This window comes from Salmo salar, chromosome 14, assembly GCF_965601325.2.
Source record: "Salmo salar chromosome 14, fSalSal1, whole genome shotgun sequence".
NCBI classification, from domain to species: Eukaryota; Metazoa; Chordata; class Actinopteri; order Salmoniformes; family Salmonidae; genus Salmo; species Salmo salar.
The window spans coordinates 36728456-36754797 of NC_138304.1; the positions used below are offsets into that span (position 1 = coordinate 36728456).

General features: G+C 45.9%; 1 protein-coding gene across 2 annotated transcripts; it reads right to left on the bottom strand.

Annotated features, from left to right (window-relative positions):
* Positions 1-7737: 7737 nt before the first annotated feature.
* copa (coatomer protein complex, subunit alpha) lies at positions 7738-24842 on the bottom strand. Of its 2 annotated transcripts, XM_014140665.3 has the most exons (28): positions 24639-24842; positions 24106-24219; positions 23949-24022; positions 23739-23819; positions 23490-23566; positions 23287-23396; positions 18406-18515; positions 18078-18177; positions 15014-15232; positions 14642-14792; positions 14413-14479; positions 12661-12736; positions 12445-12527; positions 12080-12305; positions 11689-11827; positions 11338-11500; positions 11089-11235; positions 10809-10998; positions 10632-10727; positions 10276-10488; positions 10004-10093; positions 9800-9906; positions 9535-9681; positions 9108-9431; positions 8873-8983; positions 8605-8766; positions 8328-8522; positions 7738-8161 (listed from the first exon to the last, which is right to left on the bottom strand). In XM_014140665.3, the coding sequence occupies exons 1-28, from the start codon at positions 24676-24678 to the stop codon at positions 8102-8104; spliced, it is 3672 nt and encodes a 1223-aa protein (XP_013996140.1). In that variant the 5' UTR covers positions 24679-24842; the 3' UTR covers positions 7738-8101.
* Between the last annotated feature and the right edge of the window lie 1500 nt (positions 24843-26342).

Here is a 26342-nt window from a genome sequence, read left to right on the forward strand (position 1 = left end):
TGTATACCACCCCCACTTTGTCACATCACAACCGATTGGCTCAAATGCATTAAGGAAAGAAATTCTACAAATGTACTTTTAACAAGGCACACCTGTTAATTGAAATGCATTCCAGGTGACTACCTCATGAAGCTGGTTGAGAGAATGCCAAGAGTGTGCAAAGCTGTCATCAAGGAAAACGGTGGCTACTTTGAAGAATCTCTTTGATCTCTCTTTCAATAGCATTCAGTACCTCTATCTATCGCTCTATAGACATAATATTCCAAGGACCTCCAGAACCTTCAGACCAACTACCTGCGATCTCTCCAGAGCATAGACATGTAACCTCTGCTGGTGGTAATATCCTTTATGCACTATGTAAACCTCCTTCACTATGGCTGTCTGTCTGTGTGATGACATATAGCATATTATCCAGGGCCACTGGTTGGATTGGATTTACTGTACTCACTCAAACTCATGTGCTCTCCCCCATTAAAAGTCTCCTAGACTTTTATAAAAACGAATGTGTCCATCTCTCTTTTCCCAGGTGAGTCTGCTGGAACTCTAGAGCAGCAGATCAAAATACCTGCAACCATGTTGTCAACTATCGACCGTTCCCTGAGGAAGGATGCAACTATCAAGGCTTTAAATGGTCAAATTTGGGGGATGACCACCAAATGCAATACGTTTTGTATAAACTATTTGTACTTTTTTTAATAGGTTACAGGGACTGGGAGACTAGTCAGGATCGAGGGAAAATTGAACAGCACAAAGTAACAAGAGATCCTTGATGAAAACCTGCTCTAGAGCACTCAGGATCTCAGACTGGGGTGAAGGTTTACCATCCAACAAGACAATGACCCTAAGCACACAGCCAAGACCATGCAGGAGTGGCTTCAGGGCAAGTTTATGAATGTCCTTGAGTGGCCCGGACTTGAACACAATCATACATCTCTGGAGAGACCTGAAAATGGCTGTGAAGCGAAGTTCCCCATCCAACCTGACAGAGCTTGAGAGGATCTGCAGAGAAGAATGGGAGTATCTCCAAATACAGGTGTGCCAAGCTTGTAGCTTCCTACCCAAGAAGACTTGAGGCAGTAATCGCTGCCAAAGGTGCTTCAACAAAGTACTGAGTAAAGGGTCTGAATACTTAAGTAAATGTAATTTCAGTTTATTTTTAATACATTTGCACCAGCCTCCACGTGTTTAGGTTCTGTGTTCCTGTGAGGGGATTGTGCTCAGTGCCTGTATTCTATTTTATTTTGACGCTTTGCTTGGGAAGTGAGTTGAGGGAGCAGAGCCTATGTCGACTTCCATTATTCATTGCTTAATAAATGGTCGAACATATTTCTACATGCCGTTTTCTTTCTGAAATTCAGTGTCTGACTTTCAGCTGTCGCAGATGCAGCTCCCTCGACTTTCGTCTATAGTCTGTCGCTTTCGCATTACTACTAATGTGCCCATAATTTTACCATAAAAAAATCATGGGTTAATAGGAATTATAAACTGTGTGGTTCGAGCCCTGAATGCTGACTGGCTGAAAGCCGGGTATGACAAAAAAAATGTACTGATCTAATTACGTTGGTAACCAGGTTATAATAGCGATAAGGCGCCTCGGGGGTTTGTGATCTGTCCAATATACCATGGCTAAGGACTGTGTCCAGGCACTTGGCGTTGCGCATAACAACAGCCCTTAGCTGTGGTATATTGGCCATATACCACACTTCATCTGGCCTTATTCCTTAAATCTAACATAAAACAATCCTCATCCAAATCTGTCTGTTTTAGGTAGAGATGTGTTTTTTGGGATGGGATGCTTCTCAATCCACCGCATCAGCTGATATCGATCTTCAGAGCTAGAACGGTGTTTTCTCACAAAAAACATCTGTAGCCTACTCGATTGAAAGATTACTAGCACGAATACAATGCTGCTATGTTTCACTATATTGGATCACTCCAATATTATTGGAATCACTGCGTGGCGGAGGGATACATCCGAGGTGAGTATTTACAGATTCACTCCCGTGTACACCTGTGTCATGGCTGGGGTCCGGCCCTATATATAGACCCCATAGCCACGACACAGAAGTTCATCAACAGAGCCACTCATAATCCATCGTTGAAGGAAGCTGTGGGACAGGCCAAATGGACCACAGACACACCAATGTCCATAATGTTGAAACTGACATAAAAAAATAAACATAATCATGCAAGACTGACTTTAATTACACATAGTTTATTTTCCATAAGCATAATATTGTATTATTTTTACAAAAGTACTAAAAATGTGTGTGTATATAAAAGTGTGTGTATATATATGTGGATGCATTTCTTAGCCCCCCCTCCCTCAGCACAGCTGTGAGCTGTAATTTTAATAAAGTTGGTTTTAAATACAATAAACTCATGTCGGGAAAGGAAAATGTAATCTATGCCTGTTCTGATAAAACCTTAGTGCATTTAGACTCCAGGGATGCCTTGCTTGGCCACACCCTCCTTCCTTGCTCATGGCCTGCCCTGCCTCTTCCACCAATCAATTTGTTTTTACGGACAAGAGCAGAAGCTCTGAGCTGTCTGATCAGGCCCATTGTCTATTGGCTCACACACGTTCTCTTTGATTTTCTCGGCGGATGTTCATATGGTTTGAGGTACAAACTTTCTGAAGTTCGCTTGGAAAGTCACTGGTAAGTGTAATATCTTGCGTGGAACTATACTCACTGGCTGTTTGCAGCTGGCCACACGGCCAGCCCCTCCTCTTGAGTGCTCCACTCGCAGCGCGCTGTTGATCTGTGTCTTCCGCCCCTGGTTTGTTGTAATTGTTTTTTGTTAGCGTTACACTACGACGCCGTGTGCATCCATTAGTATGGTGGCTCTTGCAGCCACAAACTGTAATTTACTTTACACAACTTGCCGACTGGCTTGTTCTATGTCTGTGCTGTGAATTGCTTTAACATGCTGCTCACAGGCCATAGGTTTTGTTCTTTCCCCTGCAGAGTGTAAAAGTATTGTGTTGGGCTTGTTGAGATATTAACTTTGGAGTTCCTTAATGGAGTTACTCCATATGGTGCTGTTTTTACTGCTTGGATATTAAACCAGCTAAGTAATATTGCAGTTGGCGTAAAACAAATAAATCAAATCCATTACCTGGTTGCTGTTTTTTTTGTCTGCTTGTGCGGGTCACGACATAGCTCTCCCAGGGCGTTGGACCCCTTCTCCGTGGCCTTGTTGGCTTGGCTGAGCTTATGGCTTCCCTTTGTGACAGGTGTGATGGTGGCATCCCCCTGGGGATCCGCATATCTGGAGCGCCCTACTGGATGCCTGTTTTGTGTGGTGTTCTCAGAACGCCTGCATCTGGCGCAATTGGAGGCCATGCGCGAGTGGGTCTGCCAGGCTCGGGCTCAGGCTGGGGGCGAGCTCCCTACCTCAGAAGTGATGCGGCAGCGAGCTGTTAGTCCCTCTACTGGGCCCAGTAGCCATTCCAGGAAACGTGGCTGCAAGCAGAGCCCATCTGCTGCCAGTCCTGGACGGGGGCATGAGTCAGACCGCTGGGACCACCTTAAACGGAGGGCGCATGCATTCGATGGCGACGACAGTTGTTCCCTGTTGGCTTCATCGCCCCCAGCAGTTCGAGAGGCTATGAGGAGCCTACTCACTTGGGTAGCCACTGCACTGGACATCAACTGGTGGACAGTGATGACTCGCCATCTGTCCCCATCTCTGCTAAGTTCCGCGAAGCCTTGCAGGAGAGCTGGGCCTCTGCCAGGGCGGAACCCCCTCCTTGAAGGGATGGAAGTGTCTCGCCTGCTTTCCCTGCTCCAGAGGGATGTGGCCCACGCCAACGGACAGGCCATGATGCAGGTGGTTACCTCCCGGCGCCATCTCTGGCTGGCCCAATCCCGTCTGCTCTCCAGAGCACATTTGCCACTCACCCCATCACCCCAGGGCTGACGTTTGGCCCAGGGGTTGATGACATTCTAGAGCAGACCGATGAAGTTCGTAGGGACCGGGAGACCCTGATACGGTTCATGCCGCTTCAGGCCTCCGGTCCAAGGCAGACGGACCGTCGCCACCCACCTGCACCTGAACGACGGTGGGGTCCCTCTCCTGCCCCATTGCCTCGTGCTAAGGGACGACAGCGGGAAAGGTTTTTCTGGGTTCTTCCCACACAGGTCTTCACCATTTTTTGCAGAGGTACTGGGTAATTTATCCCTCACCGGGCTCCTAGTCCTCCAAGCGGGTCACGACAAACTCTCCCAGGGCGTCGGACCCCTGCTCCGTGGCCTTGTTGGCTTGACTGAGCTTATGGCTTCCCTTTGTGACAGGTGTGGTGGTGTCAACTGTCACTGCTATAGGGACGTGCCTGGGAGACCCAGGTGCTCGGGGCGCCAGAGGAGAGGCGGGACCCGGCAGGACCCCTGACATACCCTTCACAGGCTGCTTCTCCCGGTCTCAGTGGGAGGAGGGTGTGGAGTCCCCCTGGGTGTTGTCCACAATGCTCAAGGGTTACCAACTCCAATTCTGGTGCCGGCCCCCGTCCTTCAGGGGCCTTCGTGTCACCACGGTATCAGAACGGCTAGGTGGGTTCTACTCCACTTATTTTGTGGTCCCAAAAAGAGACAGAGTTTCTACCGATTCTGGACCTCCACAACCTCAATGGGTACTTGAAGGTACTGAGGTTCCATATGCTGTCCCCAGCTGCATGTTGCAGGCCTTGTCCAGGGACCAGTGGTTTGTGACACTGGACCTGAGGGATGCGTACTTCCTTGTTCCTGTTCACCCAGCTCATTGGCAGTACTTTCGATTCACTTTCGAAGAGACGGCTTACGAATTCATGGTTCTTCCCGTCGGGCTCTCCTTGGCACCCGGCACTTTCACAAAGTGCATGGATGCTGTCCTGGCACCTCTCACGTCCCAAGGATTGTTGATCCTCTACCTGGATGATTGGCTGATTTGTGCCCCAACCAGGACCCAGGTCCTCTCAGACAGAGACATGCTCCTGACCCACATCGGCGGGCTGGGCATTACTGTAAATGACAAGAGGGTTGCCTTCATTGGCATGGAACTGGACTCAGTCCTCATGAGAGCACGCCTGCCCATCGAAAGGGTTCAGGCGATCTCATTTTGCATCGACCTGCCAACGCCTGTTGGGCTTGCGGACAGCGGCCTCGTTGCTGATTCTCCTAGGTCTGCTCCATCTCTGGCCTCTTCAACGGTGGTTCAACTCCCACCGGCTGCACCCGAAGCACCACTGTCACCTGCGTGTGACCACACAGGGCCTTAGGACATTTTTAGGTGGCGCTGTCGCTTCTTTCTCTCAGGTGGGGTGGAGATGCTGAGGATGTGCCGCCGGGAGCTGGTCAGCACAGACTCCTCCCAGATCGGCTGGGGGGGTGTGACCAAGGGCAGGTCTACCACCTTGGAGCGGCAGGCACATCAATACACTAGAGCTCTGAGCTGTACTGCTGGCACTACGGTCTTATAGCACGCAAGCTCCTTCTCTGGGTTCAGGAACGTCTAGCGTCTCTACGGGCAGTGCACGTACCTGACATCCTGAATGTGGCAGCGGATATGCTCTCGAGGGAGGGCCAGCCACCTTGGGACTGGAGCCTACATCCTGTGGGACAAGTTAGGGAGGGTGCAGATGGACCTGTTTGCCTCCCTGGGCAATGCACACTGCCCCCTGTAGGTACTCCATGTCAGAGCCACCAGGGACTGTGGGCTTGGATGCTCTGACTCACAATTGGCCAGGAGCTTACGCATTCCCCCCCTTTCCCCCTGATCCAGGCTGTGCTGGACAGGACCAGGATGGCGGAGCATCATCTGCTGCTGGTGTCCCCATACTGGCCTAGACAACCCTGGTTCAGCCTTCTCCTGTTGTCTGGGACACCTTGGTAAATGCCCGAGACCCGACCTGCTGTTTCAGGCCGGGGGAACACTGTGGTATCCGAGACCGCACCACCTCAGACTGTGGGCTTGGCCTCTGAACGGCACCAATGGTCCATGTTAGGACTACAGGAGGGCGTAAGGAACACCATGCAGAGCGCAAGGTGACCAGCTACAACCGTGGCATATCAGTGGCGCTGGCGGTTGTTCTGCTCTTGGTTCACTGGTATTGAGGTTGTTCCTGAGTCATGCAGGGTGCAGTATGTCCTCCAATATCTGCAGTTTCGCTTGGATGAGGGCTTGGCAGCCTCTGCATTGAGGGTATTTGGCCGCTCTGCCTGCCATGTGGGGTGGATGGACAGGCCAGTGGGGCGCCATCCCTTGGTCTCCAGGTTTATGAAGGGGGTTTGTCGCCTGCGTCCAGCTCAGACCCGCTCAATAACAAGCTGGGATCTGGATATGGTCTTGGCAGCTTTGGCAAAGCCGCCTGCCTCCCAACACCTCTCTATGAAGGTGGTTTTCTTGGTAGCATTACTTCCATGAAGAGGGGTGGGTGAGCTCCGTGCTTTTTCGGTAAGTTCTGAGTGCTACAGGATGACCCCGGGGGTGGAGTATATCTCTCCGCCCCAACCCTTCATTCCTCCCGAAGGTTCTGTCAGACAGGCATGTGAACATCCCTTTTATCCTGTCTGCTTACGACCCCCCCCCCCGGCAGTGGCGGGGGAGTCTGGGCCTCCCTCCGTCATGCTGTGCAGGCACTGGCTGCCTATGTGGAGCAGACACGGTCAGTGAGAACAGACCAGCATTTTGTCTATGGTGAGAGCCCAGCCCCCAGGACTCTATCAAGCAGAGCCTCTCACTGGATCGTGGACACGATTATGACAGCATACCGCTTGGCTGGCAGGCCAGTGCTGGGATCTGTGGTGGCACATTCAATGAGGTGTGGCTGTGTCCTGGGCTCTAGTGAGAGGAGTGCCCCTCACTGATATCTGTGCTACGGCCAGCTGGGCTTCCTCTTGCACCTTTTGCTAGGTACTATCGGGTAACGTGGCACCTCCCTCTGCAGTTAGTTCAGCGGTACTGGGCATCGCCTCCCATTCTGGGGACTGTACCGGGACCTCCCTTCCACATTGGCGGGCCAGGTCCCTCTAGTACTGACTAAATCTGGTACGGGTATCCCGATTTATATTGGAGTGATCCAATAGAGTGAAACCTCGGTTATGTGAGCTATATGGATCACTCCAATCCTCTACTGTGCTAGGCGCCTCAAATTATGTAGAGAACGTGTCGCGGACATGGGGTCTATATATAGGGGCAGACCCCAGCCGTGACACAGGTGTACACGAGAGTGAATCTGTAAATCCTCACCTCGGATGTATCCCTCCACCGCCGAGTGATACCAATATCTTGGAGTGATCCATATAGCTCACAACCTTCATTCTGTTTTGCTCTAGGACACACGTCTCCTGAATGGAAGTACATGGAGATGGGCACTAAACACATGTTAAAAGTTCCCTGATCTTTGACATCTCAGATATGACAGGCACTTTAGAAAATCTAAAGGAAGTTTGTTCTGAAGGAAATTTAGAACAAACTTCCATGTTCAAAAGCAAACTGCAAATGGTTTGTCAAAATGTTACAATGGCATTTATTCCTACATGAGTAGAGTTAATGATTAAACCTGTACCCTGGGAAAAAAATAACATTTCATTTATCTCAGATCAAGGACAACTTTTATTTGTACCAACTTGGCCCTTTCGCGCTGTACTTGCAACATTTGCAGGACATGACTTTGATCCAGAGCTGTCAAATATTTGGGGTGTCAACTTTGAAAACTAGGACTTAAAACAAGCTAGAATGATACATGTGGAATTAAAGAATGGTGCACACAACAATTTTATTTAACGAGTTACACAAAGCAGTGATTTACATTTGATGGTGTATACAAGTCAGAAAGAGACCAACAGGGATGGCTAGTAGGGTTCTAATAAAACCACAATTCTCAATCATTGGAGCAGAGATTACATGGCACTCACAAGTACAGCATTACAGGAAAAGTGAAGCAGACAGTCTGAAAAATGTAAATGCTTAATATAAAGAATTCTCTCACCAATAAATCACGTCATCCTATCAAGCATGTTTTGTTCTCTCCAACCCTGGTGAGAAAAACTGTATATATAGAATAAAGTGTGGATGTGTTTCTCTGATCAATGCCGTTCTTCCCTGGTTCTCTTCGTGTCCTCTAACGGAACTGCAGGGGGCTGACACGCAGACCAATCACATCTTTTCCGATCTCCGTCACCTTGGAAATAAGGTTAAAGGGTCAGAGATATCACTGGGAAGGCGATGTCTAAACTCTGTTTTAAGACTGACAAAGCAATTAATACAACATTTACATAAAAGCAGGACACTTCTAAATAGGAGGGGCTTTGTGTACATAACACAGTACAGAAGTTCTCTTGACTGACCTGTGTGACCCTGCAGACCTGGCCTTTGTAGGGGGGGCAGTAGCAGGCCCCAGACAGAGGGCACTTCTCCACGGGGCGTCCACGGTATAGGGGCGTGTAGGAGGCAGCGCACAGGTCAAATGGATTGTGGGGGTCGTAGTTCAGCTGGTGAGCATCTGTCAGTGTCTTCTCGCATGCTGCCAAGATCTTACGTGTCTAAAAGACAGCGATAGAGAGGGTAAAAGTGACAATATGGAAATAACTATTTTACATACAGACAAACAAGTTAGATTGTTACCTGCTGTGCCACCTCTGGTTTGGGTCCTAGTTCAAGCAGGCGACGGGCAAAACTGGCAGCTGTCTTGAAGTTCTTCAGTTTGAAGAACAGATTTAGTGCCGTACGTAAGACCAGGACCATGTGGACTGGCTGGAGACTGCAGTGGGTGAAGTAAGCTGCCATCTGAAAATAACAATCAAATACAATAATTAAAAGACTACTGGGTAGTAAACTCTTATGATTAGGGACTTAACGGGTGAGATGGGAAGTAGAGAAACAATGACAATACCTCACACAGCCTCTTCTGCTGGTCCAATGTGTCTTTAGGCAACTTCTTCCTTTCTGTTTCCATGGTGAGGCCAACAATGTATTCTCTGCAGATTGTGATCAGCTGCTGAGCCTAAGAGAGACAGTAACCTCATCAGGTAACCACCACCAACTACCATCCGGCCCACACTTGATTAACCGCAGTAAATAAGATTGACCACAATGAAATCATTTCACTCTAAAACAAGTCTGCATACCTCTGCGATCTCCTGCTTGTTGTCGACCACCAGCAGTGGCACAGACAGCAGGATGGCGCGGAAGCGTTCAACAGCCTCCTCGAAGCGGCCGGCAGTGGTGAGCTGGTAGCACTGCTGCAGGCGGGCGATGAGGTCAGAAAGACGAAGACCCACGGCAGGCAGCCCTTGCTTGGTCCCACAGTCCTTCCAGTTCCTCTGGGGGTTACCACGCAGGCAGGGTAGAGAAGGCAGGCCCAGGTAGCAGGTCCGCCCGCGGGACAGAGTCTGCATGAACAGCTGCTTATAGGGCCCAAACTGCACCACCCCAACCTGGTCATGGAGCAACTGAAAAGTAGAGGAAGAGAGAGACTTTAGTACAAAGTATAAACCTGTATAAAGTGTGTGTGTGTGTGTGTGTGTGTGTGTGTGTGTGTGTGTGTGAGCTTACCCTCATGGCGGTCTCAAATGAGCCAGCCAGAACATGGTCCACAGGGAGCTGGGAGTTGTTGCACCACAGCTGGGTGGGGCTCATGCCCTTAGTGGGCGGGACAAAGAAACCATCTTCAGCCCCTCCTCCAGCGCCAGCTGACAACTCCTAGTGGTAGAGAAAATAAACGTTCTCAAACTGACATGTCATCATTCCTGCTACAATTTGCATTCCTTAAGCCAAATTGTCAAGACAGAACTGATGTCAAAGAAGATAATCATCTCACCAGCTCTGGAGGAAGGTCCAGATCTTCCTCCACCTCCCAACCTCCTCCTTCCTCCTTCGCTGCACCTCCTTCCTCTCCTAATCCATCCTGGGCATCCATGAAGCCATCTGATGGAAACAGAGCAGAGAAATGAGATGAACATAGGAAGAGATGGGGTAACAGGCAGGGTCCATCAGATGTCTCTACTTCGACTGACTGACTCACCCTCATCCAGCTGAAGCTCTGCGTCCTCTCCCCAGCCCTCTCCTCCTGGGGTATCAACATCCATGTCTGCAGCCATCTGACCAGCCTTCCCTGAATCACACACAAAAACACATTTAACATCTCTACGCAACAAATACTCTGACCACTTCCCACTCCAACATACATGTAAAAACATTTTCAACTCAATACACGCCATGCTGACATGGCACATTACAACATTACATCTAAACTCAAATCAGTGCATGGAGTGTCAGGGCTGGGGACTCACTCACCTTTGGCTGCAATGGCTCCCTCGAAGAAGCCCTTGGACACAGTAAGCAGGGGCCAGTTGGTATCCAGGGGGTTGATAGGAGGTGGTGGCTGCAGCAGCTGGGCATTGAGGTCCACCTCAGGGACAGTCTCCTTCTCCAGGTCAAATGTCTCTTTCAGGGCTTCTGCCTCTTCGTCCATCCCGTGGGTAGCAGCAGTCAGATATGCCAGTGACTCTACATTTGGAAGACAGCCACAGAGAGATCAGAGTTACAGACAAGCAATTTAGACCAAAAGCACCAGAAACAAGAGTCTTGTGTCAGAAATGTCGAGGGAGTGGGAGAGCGATTGAGGTGCGTGTGAATTAAGGGGGACTCACTCTGGCCACAGTTCTTCAGGATGCGAACTCTCTCGCTGACGTCCCCCAGATACAGAGCACCCTGGTAGTGTCCACTCATGTCCTTCCTGATCTCAGCTGCAACACCACACAGACGTCAGTCATACAACTCAGAAACACACCATCAGTCAAACAAAAGACAAAAAAATGATCTCTTACCGATCTTCATCATCTTGCGGAGCTTGGCAAGGTTACCAGTGATGAGGTAGAGGAAGGTGAGCTTGTCGAAGTTCTTGGTCCTCTGGTAGCACATCTCCACAACCTGGTGGTGACCCTGCAGCAGCGCAGCCTCGCCCAGCCGCTCCCAGCAGCCTCTCTCATCCAGAGCCTTGGCAGCCTCCAACGCCACCTACAGACACAAAGGAAAAATTACATCACACAGTGTTTCACACAGATGATCTCAAGAGATTCCCAATGAAACCTGGGGTCTCAAACTCACTTCAATGTTGCCACACTCCAGAGCCAGACTGAAGCGGGTCTTCTCATCCTTGACAAAGTGCAGGGCTACCTCAGGGTAACCCTTCTTCTGCAGGTAGGAGATGATGGACTGGCCAACCAGCTTGGCGTTACGCACCATGTGCAGAACCTGGAGGAGACAAAGGTCAGGGGTCACAAAGTCAGTCTAAAAGAAAAAGCGATGACCATGTTAACTCTAAGAGATAGGAGCACTGAATTGCATCGTTCTCACCTCTTCATATTTGCGGTTGACCAGGGCCAGTTTGAAGCGGTACTCTGTGGGGTCGATGGTCAGCACACGGGGCCTGCACTCACGGTCAAGACAGTAGACGCTGTTGCCTCTGACCCGGGTCACGTAGATGGGCAGGTCCAGAGTCCGGATGATACCATGATCACTACAGACAAGAGTAGAGTGTGATTAGAAAAGTTGGAACTCCTCTCGTCTCTCAAACGCATCACTGAAGGAGTAAACAGCTTTCATAATCCAGTATGTTCACAAAGGACTAGGAAGGGAATGAATCAATATACTGTACTTCGAATATACTCTGAATAAAGTGTGCGTTAGTGGCGTCTTGTGCATTACCCTGAGGTGAGGGCGTATTTGATGTGGTTAGATGTGGTGTAAATGAAAACACCACTCTCGTCCCAGGCTCCACTCTTCACACGGATGTTCTCATGGATGTTGCACAGACTCTCCAGCTTCCTGTTGCAGATCATAATGGCTGCAGAGGAAAGCAGAGCTTTATCAACAGATTTAATAGCAGGTAAATCTGGGGTACTAGAGAGCGAGGGAAAAGCTAAAAAGGGTGTAAATATAGGATAGTTGACAACAGCTATAGAGAGTGAATCGTGATGTTTAAAAACAGCAAGAGGGCCCAAAACCTTGACAGCCAAGCTGTAGAGAAAGTAGAGGACAGATAAGAGTGTAATCCTGATATAGATCTGAGTGTGTTTAGAGTGTGTACAGTACGTACCGTGTTTAGCCAGCAGGGCCACGTGGCTGGTATCAGCACTCCACACCACATACTTGACCTTGGCGATCTTCACGGTGGCCAGCGAGCGCTTCTGCTGCACGTCGAAGAGGGTGACCCCATCTGCGTCACGCAGCAGCAGGGAGCCTGTCCCGGCGTAAAAGATCTCCTCACAGCTGGGCACCTGCACCTTCTTCACAATCTCATTCTTCAGGTTCTTGATCAGCAGCTGGAGGGAGAGCAGGGTTCACCATCATTATTATAGTCATCCTCTGACCACTCAAATGTACCATACCCATATTTAGAATAACTACAGCCATTGGCCCAGAAATTACAAATACAATTTAATAATGTGCACACACACTTACAGAATGCATGCGGTCCAGAACAGCAAACCTGTTCCTTGCGACCCAGACTGCGGTCAGACCAGAGGACCTCTTCCCCTCAGGAGCTGAGGGGGAAAAAAGAATGAACATGGGTTTAGTGGGTTTTCATAATCTAAAAAACAGGATATGAAACTGGAATGACATTAACACTTCACAGATGCTGTCTCACTATACGAGAGAATGAGGGTGCAGCTTTACCATCTGGGTTCTGAGAGTCGCTCTCTTTGGGAATGGCATACAGGTCATAGGTGCTGTTCTCCAGGTTGGTTGCCCTCTGCAAGAGACACGGCCTTACATTTTCAACAACTAAAGAAACCGTGTCTAAATTGAGTGTGTGTGTACAGGTCGTGGACAAAAGTTTTGAGAATGACACAAATATTAATTTCCACAAAGTTTGCTGCTTCAGTGTCTTTAGATATTTTTGACAGATGTTACTATGGAATACTGAAGTATAATTACAAGCATTTCATACGTGTCAAAGGCTTTTATTGACAATTACATGAAGTTGATGCAAAGAGTCAATATTTGCAGTGTTGACCCGTATTTTTTCAAGACCTCTGTAATCCGCCCTGGCATGCTGTCAATTAACTTCTAGGCCACATCCTGACTGATGGAAGCCCATTCTTGCATAACCAATGCTTGGAGTTTGTCAGAATTTGTGGGGTTATGTCGTCTACCCGCCTTTTGAGGATTGACCACAAGTTCTCAATGGGATTAAGGTCTGGGGAGTTTCCTGGCCATAGACCCAAAATATTTATGTTTTCTTCCCCAAGCCACTTAGTTATCACTTTTGCCTTGTGGCAAGGTGCGCCATCATGCTGGAAAAGGCATTGTTCGTCACCAAACTGTTCCTGGATGGTTGGGAGAAGTTGCTCTTGGAGGATGTGTTGGTACCATTCTTTATTCATGGCTGTGTTCGTAGGCAAAATTGTGAGTGAGCCCACTCCCTTGGCTGAGAAGCAACACCACAGATGAATGGTCTCAGGATGCTTTACTGTTGGCATGACACAGGACTGATGGTAGCACTCACCTTGTTTTCTCCGGACAAGCTTTTTTCCGGATGCCCCAAACAATCGGAAAGGGGATTCAGAGAAAATGACTTTACCCCAGTCCTCAGCAGTCCAATCCCTGTACCTTTTGCAGAATATCAGTCTGTCCCTGATGTTTTTTCCTGGAGAGAAGTGGCTTCTTTGCTGCCCTTCTTGACACCAGGCCATCCTCCAAAAGTCTTCGCCTCATTGTGCATGCAGATGCACTCACACCTGCCTGATGCCATTCCTGAGCAAGCTCTGTACTGGTGGTGCCCTGATCCCGCAGTTGAATCAACTTTAGGAGAAGGTCATAGCGCTTGCTGGACTTTCTTGGGCGCCCTGAAGCCTTCTTCACAACAATTGAACCGCTCTCCTTGATGTTCTTGATCATCCAATAAATGGTTGATTTAGGTGCAATCTTACTCGCAGCAATATCCTTGCCTGTGAAGCCCTTTTTGTGCAACGCAATGATGACGGCACGTGTTTCCTTGCAGGTAAACATGATTGACAGAGGAAGAACAATGATTCCACTACCCTCCTTTTTAAGCTTCCAGTCTGTTATTCAAACTCAATCAGCATGACAGAGTCATCTCCAGCCTTGTCCTCGTCAACACTCACACCTGTGTTAACGAGAAAATCACTGATATGATGTCAGCTGGTCCTTTTGTGGCAGGGCTGAAATGTAGTGGAAATGTTTTTTGGGGATTCAGTTCATTTCCATGGCAAAGAGGGACTTTGCAATTAATTGCAATTCATCTGATCACTCTTCATAACATTCTGGAGTATATGCAAATGTCCATCATACAAACTGAGGCAGCAGACTTTGAAAATTAATATTGGTGTAATTCAAAACTTTTGGCCACGACTATACTGTATAACCTATTATGTGTATACACTTCTTTTTAAGAGCGAGACTCACAGTGCAGAGCAGGACAGCATTCTCTGCAGGGTTGTAAGACATGCTGAACACTGGGAACTTTGACCCACTAGTAGAAAAACAGAACGTGGTTAGATTCCACATAATGACAAAACCAGCTGACCTCTTTCATTCTTTTACAAAATGGCAAGCAGTCACTCATCCTTCAGAACTCAGTTTCAGGACAATAAAGACTTTGCAGTATTATATGAGCATGCATATGCACACACACCTGCGCAGCTGCATGACAGCGGTGTCCTTGCTGCTGTTGAAGTCGAGCTGGCGCAGGAAGCGGTCCTTGACATAGTAGAGCATGTTGCCGTATACAGCATAGGCCGGACGCTCACGCTCCAGCTTAAACACCAGCATACCACTGTCATGACCTGGAGGACAAACAGCCTGGTTACACACTCCACTTCTAATTAACAAATGCCTCCAACACACGGTCACTGAAAGACAGTGAAATGAAGTGCAGCAATATTGTCTATCTGCATATGAGGTGGGTCAAGATTCAAGACTATCAGCTCCAACCGCCTTACAATGTAATCTACTTTGAGCACATTAAAAAGCACCATAATGTTATCATTATGTGTAAGTCACTTACCAGCAGCAAATAGATTGAGGTTGGGGTGAGCCCCCAGCACCCAGAAACGGTCGTGGTCCCTGCGGAAGGTCTGGACACCGGTCCTTTTGGACATGTCCCACACACGGATACTCTTGTCCTCAGAGTTGGACAGGATGAGCTCCTGGCGGGGGTGGAAGACAGCACAGGACACATTGTTGTAGTGGCCCCTGCAGGTGTCCAGTTCCCATGCCTTGGACTCTGGGGAAGGGGACAAAGTAAGACAATCAAGTAAAAAAAATTGCTAGGATCTTAAGGAGAATTATTTTTTTTACATTTAAAATCAGCAACCAAGCATGTTCTTTAAATAGCACTGTATCTTTATTTTTATTTTTTTTATCTGCAGTTCATAAACGTACATAGTGAAGACAATTCATTATCTGGGTTGTTCCACGAAATGAGTACCCTTTTGGATAGTGTAAAAAATAAATAACCCTACCCTTCTGTCATAAAGAGCACATGTTCAACTTAATAAAAAACATGTCTTCCCATCTCAAGAGGTTAAATAATAAAAATGACGATAGCAAGTGCCTATTAAGTGCCAAATAAAGTAACAGGGTGAATGGATGCTTCTTGTGTGCAACAGCGAGGGACAATTCAATGAAAGCGTCACAAAAAAAAAAAGAAATTGTTAAAACATTTCTAGCCCATCTATGGGTAACAGGGTTGACGTGTTATGCTCGACCCACTCAAGTTTTCCACCGCAAAACAGAAAATGGCCAAAAAGAGTAGAATCAGCTCACCTGATTTTACAGTATGATTTGACTATTAGATGTTCAATGTTTCTTTTTATTGTTAAAAAAGGAATAGTTTCACCTTATTATAACAAGAGTTCAGGTTATGTAACAGGGTTGACCTTAAAAAGACAACCTGTACCTCGTTTTACCTTAAAATGAATCCCATGAAATAAATAATGTTCAGAAATGACTGTCAAAGCAACAAAATAACTCTGGCTTTACAGTAGCTAGGTTTCCATCCAATTAGCGACAGTTTCATGCGAATATTCTAGAATCCGCATAAAGAAATGTTGTAGTGTTTTCACCAAACTGACTTCATGCGAATAAAAATAGGTGCGTGATGAAGAGGTGCACACAAAACTTATTTTTTTCCGTTCAAGTTTTCATGTACCAAATAAAATTCTAAAGTTCAATGTTTCCATCGCATTTTCAACTGTTGCGTTAAATCGCAAATATGACTGCTCTAGCCTTCGCACGTGCGCACTAGCCAACAGCTCGCAGATACGGTGCGGGTAGGCTAGTCAACATGAGATTATTATGTATAAGCGTGAGAATATTTGTCAAACATCGATCATCATGTCACCAGAATAAGACCCAAGATATTTTTTGGAAAGGAGCGTCAACATTACTGTGCACTTTCACCATGACTTATTTAATTTGAAGCCTGAATGGTTTCCTGAACCAAAGCCTGAACTGAATGGTTTCCCGAGTCATAGTGGGAGGACCACACACACACACTTTATTATCGTGACTCCAAGTTCTCTTTGGTATGATGATTATTATCGATATTTCCACCGCCATTTCTCGCATAATTCATTTTACAGACACAAAAAGATCCCACCATGTCTAACGAACAAATTCTGTCAGCATAAAAAAAAAAAATATTGTACATAAACTTCCTGTCTCCATCGCAGCTGACGTGATTCGTTTTTTTTTATACGGTATGACTTTACTCACATAAAAACTGTGGATGGATACGGTGTTAATGATGGTGAAAACATTTTGGGGTTAAAACTTTAGGGCTTGGGGGCAGTATTCGGAAATTCGGATGAATGACGTGCCCAAAGTAAACTGCCTGTTACGCAGGCCCAGAAGCTCGGATATGCATATAATTGGCAGCATTGGATAGAAAACTCTGAAGTTTCTAAAACTGTTAAAATAATGTATGCGAGTATAACAGAACTGATACGGCAGGTGAAAACCCAAGGAAAATCCATCCAGATGTTTGTTTTTTGAGATCACAGGCCATTTCAATACTTGTATATGAGGATATACAAATAAATATCTCTCAGATTGCAGTTCCTATGGCTTTCACTAGATGTCAACAGTCTCTAGAAAGGGTTTCAGGCTTGTTTTTTGAAAAATTAGCAAGTAGTTGTAGTTTTTCAAGGTGTCTCTCATTAGGACTCTAGTCTTGTGCCGCACGTGAATGAGGGCACGCACTTCGTTATTTATCTCCGGTATTGAACATACTACATTCCGTCTTAAATTTGATCATTTATTTACATATTAGGGTACCTGAGGATTGATTAGAAACGTTGTATGACTTGTTTGGACGACGTTTACCGGTAACTTTTGGGATTCCTTTGTCTGCATGTTGAACGAGTGGAACGGTGGGTTACTGAATCAAACGCGCCAACTAAAACTGACCTTTTGGGATATAAAGAAGGACTTTATCAATCAAAACGACCATTTGTTGTGTAGCTGGGACCCTTGGGATTGCAAACAGAGGAAGATCTTCAAAGGTAAGTGATTTATTTTATCGCTATTTCTGATTTTTGTGATGCCTCTGCTGGTTTGAAAAATGTTTTTAATGCTGGTGTATGCAGGGCGCTGTCCTCAGATAATCGCATGGTATGCTTTCGCTGTAAAGCCTTTTTAAAATCTGACAAGGCGGTTGGATTAACAAGAAGTTAAGCTTTTAAAACGATGTAAGACACTTGTATTTTCATGAATGTTTAATATTACGATTTTTGTATTTCGCACTCTGCAATTTCACCGGATGTTGTCGAGGTGGGATGCTAGCCCAAAGAGGTTTAATTAAGTGGTTAAAATGTTCCTATGTCATAGAGGGTGCACAGAGGGACATGTCAAAATACAGAATTTTGGCAGTTTAGCGAGTCTTTATTCATATAAAAAAGAAATATGTATTGAATTGCAAGATTTGAATTTTCCATGTGGTCAATAGTAAAGAGCACTAAATTTAATATATCAGGCTTTTAAAATTCAATATTGGTGCACAATTCCTACCTGAAATATCAAAGGGACGCAAAAGGGACTAATTTCATGGAATGACCCATTCTACTTACCGTTCATCCTCCAGATCTTGACCTGCCGGTCGTCAGCCCCTGAGACGATGAGGGGCATGGTGGGATGGAAGGCGGCCCAGTTGACCCCACGATCGTGACCCTGCAGGGAGAGAGGGAAACTCACATGGCTCACAACTGGCCCAGACTTTTTCTTAGTAAGCACAAACTCCTGGGCCTACCAATAACATTACTATTCATTTCAGTGATCTGCTCAGTGCTCACAACACTCTCCTTATATAGATCTTTGCCTATAGCAGTTCTGAAGCACAACTAAAGTACCATCAATAGACATCAATGTCTTACAGAGAGACTCAAAACAGACTCTTACCTCGAGCACGTGTTTGACAACGGCATCGGATGCTCCGAACAGATCGACACCAGAGATGCCTCGCACATCAGTTTCCACGGCACCGGGAGAGAGGTTCTTCTTCCTCAGACCTGGAACCAACATGCATAGCACCACGGACAAGGGGAATCCATATATGTGTTACACAGGGGCACCCAGATACAGGTCAGGGAGAAAGGAGACAGAACATGATACGTTAATACACTCTAAAATAGATACCATCAACAAGAGGCAAAGATAGAGATCTCTGATCATACTAAACACACAAACGTAGCTGTTGAATTACCGAACACACACACACACGCTGAAGAGCAGGGACACAACCAGTGTTCTCGGTGTGGTCCTAACTCGAGTACAGGAGGAACACTATCACCATATTCAGCACATCAAACAGTCAGAGTTGATTGTTGATTAATTAATCAACAACACAAAGAGCATCACAGTTCTCCTGTCATTGGATTACAGTTAATCTAGGGCTGACCCAAATTATTCGACTGGCTGTTGGTTGACCAATTTTTTTTAAATAAATTGAGCGGTAGACTAATCCATCGCGAATAAGCCATTGTGGTGCCACGTACATTTTTTCATAACTTCATAGTGTGAATTGTTTGCTACTGTCTGTCAATTCCCCCATTAATACAGTACCAGTCAAAAGTTTGGCACATACTCATTCAAGGGTTTTTATTAAAATTTTACTATATTGTAGAATAATAGCGAAGACATCCAAACGATAAAAAAACACATGGAATCATGTAGTAACCAAAAGTGTTAAACAAAACAGATATTTTATATTTGAGATTCTTCAAAGTAGCCACAGCTTTGCACGCTCTTCGCATTCTCTCAACCCACTTCACCTGAAATGCTTTTCCAACAGTCTTGAAGGAGTTCCCACATATGCTGAGCACTTGTTGGCTGCTTTTCCTTCACTCTGTGGTCCAACTCATCCCAAACCATCTCAATAGGGTTGAGGTCGGGTGATTGTGGAGGCCAGGTCATCTGATGCAGCACAACATCACTCCTTGGTCAAATAGCCCTTACATAGCCTGGAGGTGTGTTTTGGGTCAATGTCCTGTTGAAAAACAAATGATCATCCCACGTGGCTTGCGCTTAGTGGGACTGAGTATTGCTGCAGAATGCTGTGGTAGCCATGCTGGTTAAGTGTGCCTTGAATTCTAAACAAATCATACACAGCGTCACCAGCAAAGCATCCCCACCTCCAAGCTTCAAGGTGGGAACCACACATGCAGAGAGCATCCGTTCACCTACTCTGCATCTCACAAAGACGCGGCGGTTGGAACCAAAATTCCAAAATTTGGCCTCATCAGACCAAAGGACAGATTTCCACCGGTCTAACGTCCATTGCTCGTGTTTCTTGGCCCTAGCAAGTCTCTTATTATTGGTGTCCTTTATGAGTGGTTTCTTTGTAGCAATTCAACCATGAAGACCTGATTCCGCAGTCTCTTCTGAACAGTTGATGTTGAGCTGTGTCGCGTTACTTGAACTCTGAAGCATTTATTTGGGTTGCAATTTCCGAGGCTGGTAAATCTAATGAACTTGTTCTGAGGCAGTTACCTCTGGGTCTTCCTTCCCTGTGGCAGTCCTCATGAGAGCCAGTTTCATCATAGTGCGAGATGGTTTTTGGAATTCCATTTGAAGAAACTTTCAAAGTTCTTGACATTTTCTGGATTGACTGACCTTCATGTTTATTTTACCTTTATTTTACCAGGTAAGTTGACTGAACACATTCTCATTTACAGCAACGACCTGGGGAATAGTTTCAGGGGATAGGAGGGGGATGAATGAGCCAATTGTGGTGGCCGTGATGGTATGAGGGACAGATTGGGAATTTAGCCAGGACACCAGGGTTAACACCCCTACTCTTACGATAAGTGCAATGGGATCTTTAATGACCTCAGAGAGTCAGACCAGAGGAAGCATGCCTCCTACTGGCCCTCCAACACCACTTCCAGGGACTGACCAGGACCAACCCTGCTTAGCTTCAGAAGCAAGCCAGCAGTGGGATGCAGGGTGGTATGTCTTAAAAGTAATGAGGGACTGTTGTTTCTCTTCGCTTATTTGAGCTGTTCTTGCCATAATATGGACTTGGCCTTTAATTGTCCCCAGCACAAGCTGCACCTGTGTAATGATCATGCTGTTTAACCTGTTATGGATAGGGGGCAGTATTTTCACGGCCGGATAAAAAACGTACCCGATTTAATCTGTTTATTACTCCTGCCCAGAAACTAGAATATGCATATAATTCTTTGATTTGGATAGAAAACACCCTAAAGTTTCTAAAACTGTTTGAATGGTGTCTGTGTATAACAGAACTCATATGGCAGGCCAAAACCTGAGAAGATTCCAAACAGGAAGTGCCCTCTCTGACCATTTCTTGGCCTTCTTTAGCCTCTTTATTGAAAACAGAGGATCTCTGCTGTAACGTGACACTTTCTAAGGCTCCCAAAGGCTCTCACAAGGCGCCAGAACGTTGAATGATGACTTTGCAGTCCATGGCTGAAAAACAGTAGCGCATTTGGATAGTGGTCGATCTGAGAACAATGAGACGGGTGTGCGCGTGAAGAGTTCCATTTCACATTTTCAGTCTTTGAACGAAAACAACGACTCCCGGTCTGAATATTATCGCTATTTTACGCGAAAAATCGCATAAAAATTTATTTTAAACAGCGTTTGACATGCTTCGAAGTACGGTAATGGAATATTTTGAATTTTTTTTGTCACGATATGCGCCGGCGCGTCACCCTTCGGATAGTGTCTTGAACGCACGAACAAAACGCCGCTATTTGGATACAACTATGGATTATTTGGAACCAAACCAACATTTGTTGTTGAAGTAGAAGTCCTGGGAGTGCATTCTGACAAAGAACAGCAAAGGTAATCCAATTTTTCTTATAGTAAATCTGAGTTTGTTGAGTACCAAACTTGGTGGGTGTCAAAATAGCTAGCCTGTGATGGCCGGGCTATCTACTCAGAATATTGCAAATGTGCATATGAAAACCATAACTGGCACACAGATCGGTAGAAATGGTAAGATAAATTGGCATTCTACAGGAAAAAGTTTGCAGACTCCTCATGTTGCCTATTACCAGCAACTTCAGGAGTGTAACAGCAGAATTTGCGAAAACCAGTATGAGCGGGAGGAGGATGGTCGAGACATTTGTGTCTTATTGGATAAGAGCGTCTGCTAAATGACTTAAATGTAAAATGTTATTTTAGCAAACAGTGAGCTTAACGCATCAGACAAGCTCAATGCATATTTAGTTGATTTTATTAAAACACATAGGGTGTCTATATATGGAAAAACACATATTTAAAAATACCACAATTGGTCGAAAGAACAGAACTTTCGGTCAACCAAGACTTATTCCTGTCGGGGACAGCCCTAAATTAATCAAATCACAAAAGAGATGACACCCAGGACTCGAGTCAGAACACACACTTAATCTAGAGAGAACAGTGTGCGTCAGTGTCTCCAGCCCAGAGAAATCACGTGGTGAACAGATAACCCAACAGGATCAAGAAGAGGATTCATGAAGGAGAACTGCACTAGGAACCCATGTGCAGGTGTGGATGTTTCCTGGGGGAGCATGGGGACAGGTGACAAGCGGAAGTGGGAAGAGGTGGATTTGACGGATGGGCTGGTGGAGGTGGTGGTTGGGGTTGTAAAGAGGTGCTCTGATGGGGCGTTGAATGTCAGGAGGGTGAGTAGTGTTTGAGTCCATGCTTGGGTTAGATACTGCTACAAACAAAACATCTTACTGCTGCTGTGAGGTTTCTGTCACGCCAAGAGTGCATGCTTCCTGACCAACAAGCTTATCATTTACCAGTCAAAGTAATCCAAAGCAGGGATGTTATGGCTACTTACAGTATTACTGACTGTGCCATGGAGACATTGTGCGCTGCACAGATTGAGCATTATATCGTGCAGGTTTATTACTTATTATAAACTGGGTGGATCGAGCCCTGAATGCTGATTGATACAGTATACCACGGCTGTCAGCCAGACCGTATACCACAGATATGACAAGACATTTATTTTTACTGCACTAATTACATTGGTAACCAGTTTATAATAGTATTAAGGCACCTCTGGGGTTTGTGGTATATGGCCAATACACCACAGCTAAGGGCTGTATTCAGGCACTCCGCGTTGCGCATAAGAACCCTTTACTGTGGTATATTGGTTGTATACCACACCCCCTGGGGCCTTATTGCTTAATTAGTACGATTGTGAGGTATGTGTTCTTCTCATCAATGAGAGCAGTTAGTAGTGAGTGGTAGCACAGAGCTGATGGCTAATACAGTTTACTTGGGGTATTTGAAGGGTGCAATTGTGATGGCCAACAGCCTGGCGACAGGATTACGTGTAGTGTGTGTTGAGAATGAGGTAGGACACTTAGAGACCTAAAATGGGTCAGTGAATGAGAAGAGTGACAAAGACAGGCAAGAAACACCAAAGAAAAGTAAATATTAAAACATGCAGAAGCACAGAAACACCTCTCCCATATTCTCGCTCTCCATATTTCTCACATCATCTAGTGTTACCTTTCTTACCTCATTTTAACCCCTTCTACAAATCTTCAGTGAAAGGTCTTTAGTTCTGTTCATAACTAGGCTCTCTTCATCAGTTTTCCCTATTCTAAAACTATAATTTTCACTCTAGTCAACTGTCCATCTCAACTAAGGAGAGGTGTTTCTGCAAAAAGCCCAGAGATTAATTCTCTACAAGGAGGAGAGGAAGGAGGGGTTAAGGACGTGTCTCCGCCTTCCACTCCATACCACCCAGCCCCATCCCCAAACCTCACTGCCCACCCACAACCCTGAGTCCCATCCCCACGCCCTCACCGGAGATATCCCACACACGCACGGTCTGGTCCAGGCTGGCCGACACCACTAGGTCCTCAGAGGGGTGGAACTGAGCACACATCACATAGTGATTATGCCCTGTCAGTACACTGCAGGACAGAAACACAGAAATTACAATTAGAAAAACAATAGACACAAGTGTTTCAGTGAGGTGCCAACACTTGGCTCAGGCACTGACTTACCAGACACAGGTCCTGGACTGCCAGTTCCAGATACGGATGGTCTGGTCATCTGAGGCACTCAAAATCCATGGATACTCCTGGAGAAAGGAAAGGAATGAGTTTCAGAATGCATTATTAGGCCTATATGGAATTCTATGCAAGAACGTGAAACTATGGGATAACATGACATTTAAAGGTTGGGTCTTCATGTAAGTGACAACAGAATGGATGTAGGCTAGCCATTTTGAGAGTGAAAAAATAAGGACTCACATGATGGAAGAAGGTGGTGCGGATGTAGTCCAGATGTCCAAGAAGAGTGAAGAGGCAACGCCGCAGCTTGTAGTTCCACACCTGGTAAAGGGAGATATAGTAAATAGTGCAGTGACATCATTATCACATTTTTCAAGTACGTTTTAGAATGTATTCTCTGCAATTAAAACATGTACAAGGGAGAATGTGAGGGTGTATGAATGTCTAAACCTTGATTTTGTAGTCATCTCCTCCAGACACAAACAGAGGCTGTTGCTTGTGGAAATCAATTCCCCTGACAGGTCCTTCACAATAAAATCACAAGCATCATCAATAATCAAAGTCAATTACATTTTCATGTTAAAAAATGTGAAAAACACATTCTTACCATCATGCTCATCGAACTTGTCAATCAGTGTGCACATCCGATAGTCCCACAACTGTATGACTCCATTGTGAAGACTAGCAAGGATCCAGGGCCGTTTAGGGTGGAAACTCAGCCCTATGGAATAGAAATGGTTTCATAATGTTGGCTTACTAACATTAGTAAGTTAGACACCAATGAATGGCAAAAGTTTCATCAAGTAAACCATCATCAATGATACACATGCAGATCACATGAATGAAATTGAAAACTAGCGGAGGTATGAACTGAAAGTGTTGACTGGCTAGCTAACTTGTTAACTAAACCTTGCTAACATTAGCTGGCTAGCTAGTTAACATTAGCTGAGATAGCATACGTTTCCTTGGTAGCAACTAACGTTAAGTCATGAATGATATTTAAAAAAAAAAAAAAAAAAGTGACATGACATTGCTAATCGTATCAATAACTTAGTCTTATCAATTTACCACTAAAAAAATGACAACATTTTGCATGGGCAACATCGTTAGCTAGCTAACAGGCTGCTAACGTAACGTTACCTTTCACACGGGCCGACTTCGTCTCAAATTTGGTCAACATCACAGGAAAGCAATGATAACTATATATGAATGTATCAAATTCACGCTGAACATATAAAACTCTTATTTTTCGCAGACTGGTCTCCCAACTGCTTCTTTAGCCCATTTACTTCTCCCGAGTGTTTCCTGACACGTCGACCTGTGTTGGTGCAATGTCTTCCTGCTTGGGAACAATAAAGTTCATATTAATGGTGCTTTCAAGACAACTGGGAACCCGGGAAAAACGAGGTCAAATCATGACGTCAATGATTTTCAGGTCGGAAGGTCAGAGCTCGAGAAAGATTTCCGAGTTTCTGACATCGAATTCCGAGTTGAATGACCGTTGAAAACTATATTTTCCCATTCGGAGGCGGAGCTCGACTTCCCAGTTGTCGTGAACGCATTGAAAGTCGTGAGTTTTCTGAGTGCCCATTTTCTAGCTGTTGTGAATGCAGCAATTAGGATACAGCTGACGCAAAAAAACTCCACGGCACAGCGACGATAGAATGGAACCGCCACAGATTAGAACATCTTTGACTACAGTCAATGGATGGGGCTGGCTGGAATCCTAATGAGTTGTACTGAATTAATTATATGCACCTTTCTACCAAATTCTCGTTTATATAATCATTCAAAGACTCAATCATGGACACTCTTATTGACAGTTGTGGCTGCTTTGCGTGATGTATTGTTGTCTCTACCTTCTTGGCCTTTGTGCTGTTGTCTGTGCCCAATAATGTTTGTACCATGTTTTGTACTGCCACAATGTTGTGCTGCTGCCGTGTTGTGTTGCTACTATGTTGTGTTTTCATGTGTTGATACCATGCTATGTTGTTGTCTTAGGTCAAATCAAATCTATTTGTAAAGCCTGTTTTACATTAGCCGATGTCACAAAGTGCTATATAGAAACTCAGCCTAAAACCCCAAACAGCAAGCAATGCAGATGTAGAACCATGGTGGCTAGGAAAAACTCCCTATAAAGGCAGGAACCTAGGAAGAAACCTTGAGAGGAACCAGGCTCTGAGGAGTGGCCAGTCCTCTTCTGGCTGTGCCGGGTGGAGATTATAACAGTACATGGCCAAGATGTTCAAATGTTCATAGATGACCAGCAGGGTCAAAAAATAATCATCACAGTGGTTGTAGAGGGTGCAACAGGTCAGCACCTCAGGAGTAAATGTCAGTTGGCTTTTCATAGCCGATTATTCAGAGTTAGAGACAGCAGGTGCGGTAGAGAGAGAAAGTCGAAAACAGCAGGTCCGGGACAAGGTAGCACGTCCGGTGAACAGGTCAGGGTTCCATAGCCGCAGGCAGAACCGTTGAAACTGGATCAGCAGCACGACCAGGTGGACTGGGGACAGCAAGGAGTCATCAGGCCAGGTCATCCTGAGGCATGGTCCTAGGGCTCAAGTCCTCAGAGAGAAGAGAGAGTGAGAATTAGAGGGAGCATACTTAAATTCACACAGAACACCGTATAAGACAGGAGAAATACTCCAGATATAACAGACTGACCCTAGCCCCCCGACACAAACTATCGCAGCATAATTACTGGAGGCTGACACAGGAGGAGTCGGGAGACTCTGTGGCCCGTCCGACTATACCCCTGGACAGGGCCAACCAGGCAGGATATAACCCCACCCACTTTGCCAAAGCACTGCCCCCACACCACTAGAGGGATATCTTCAACCA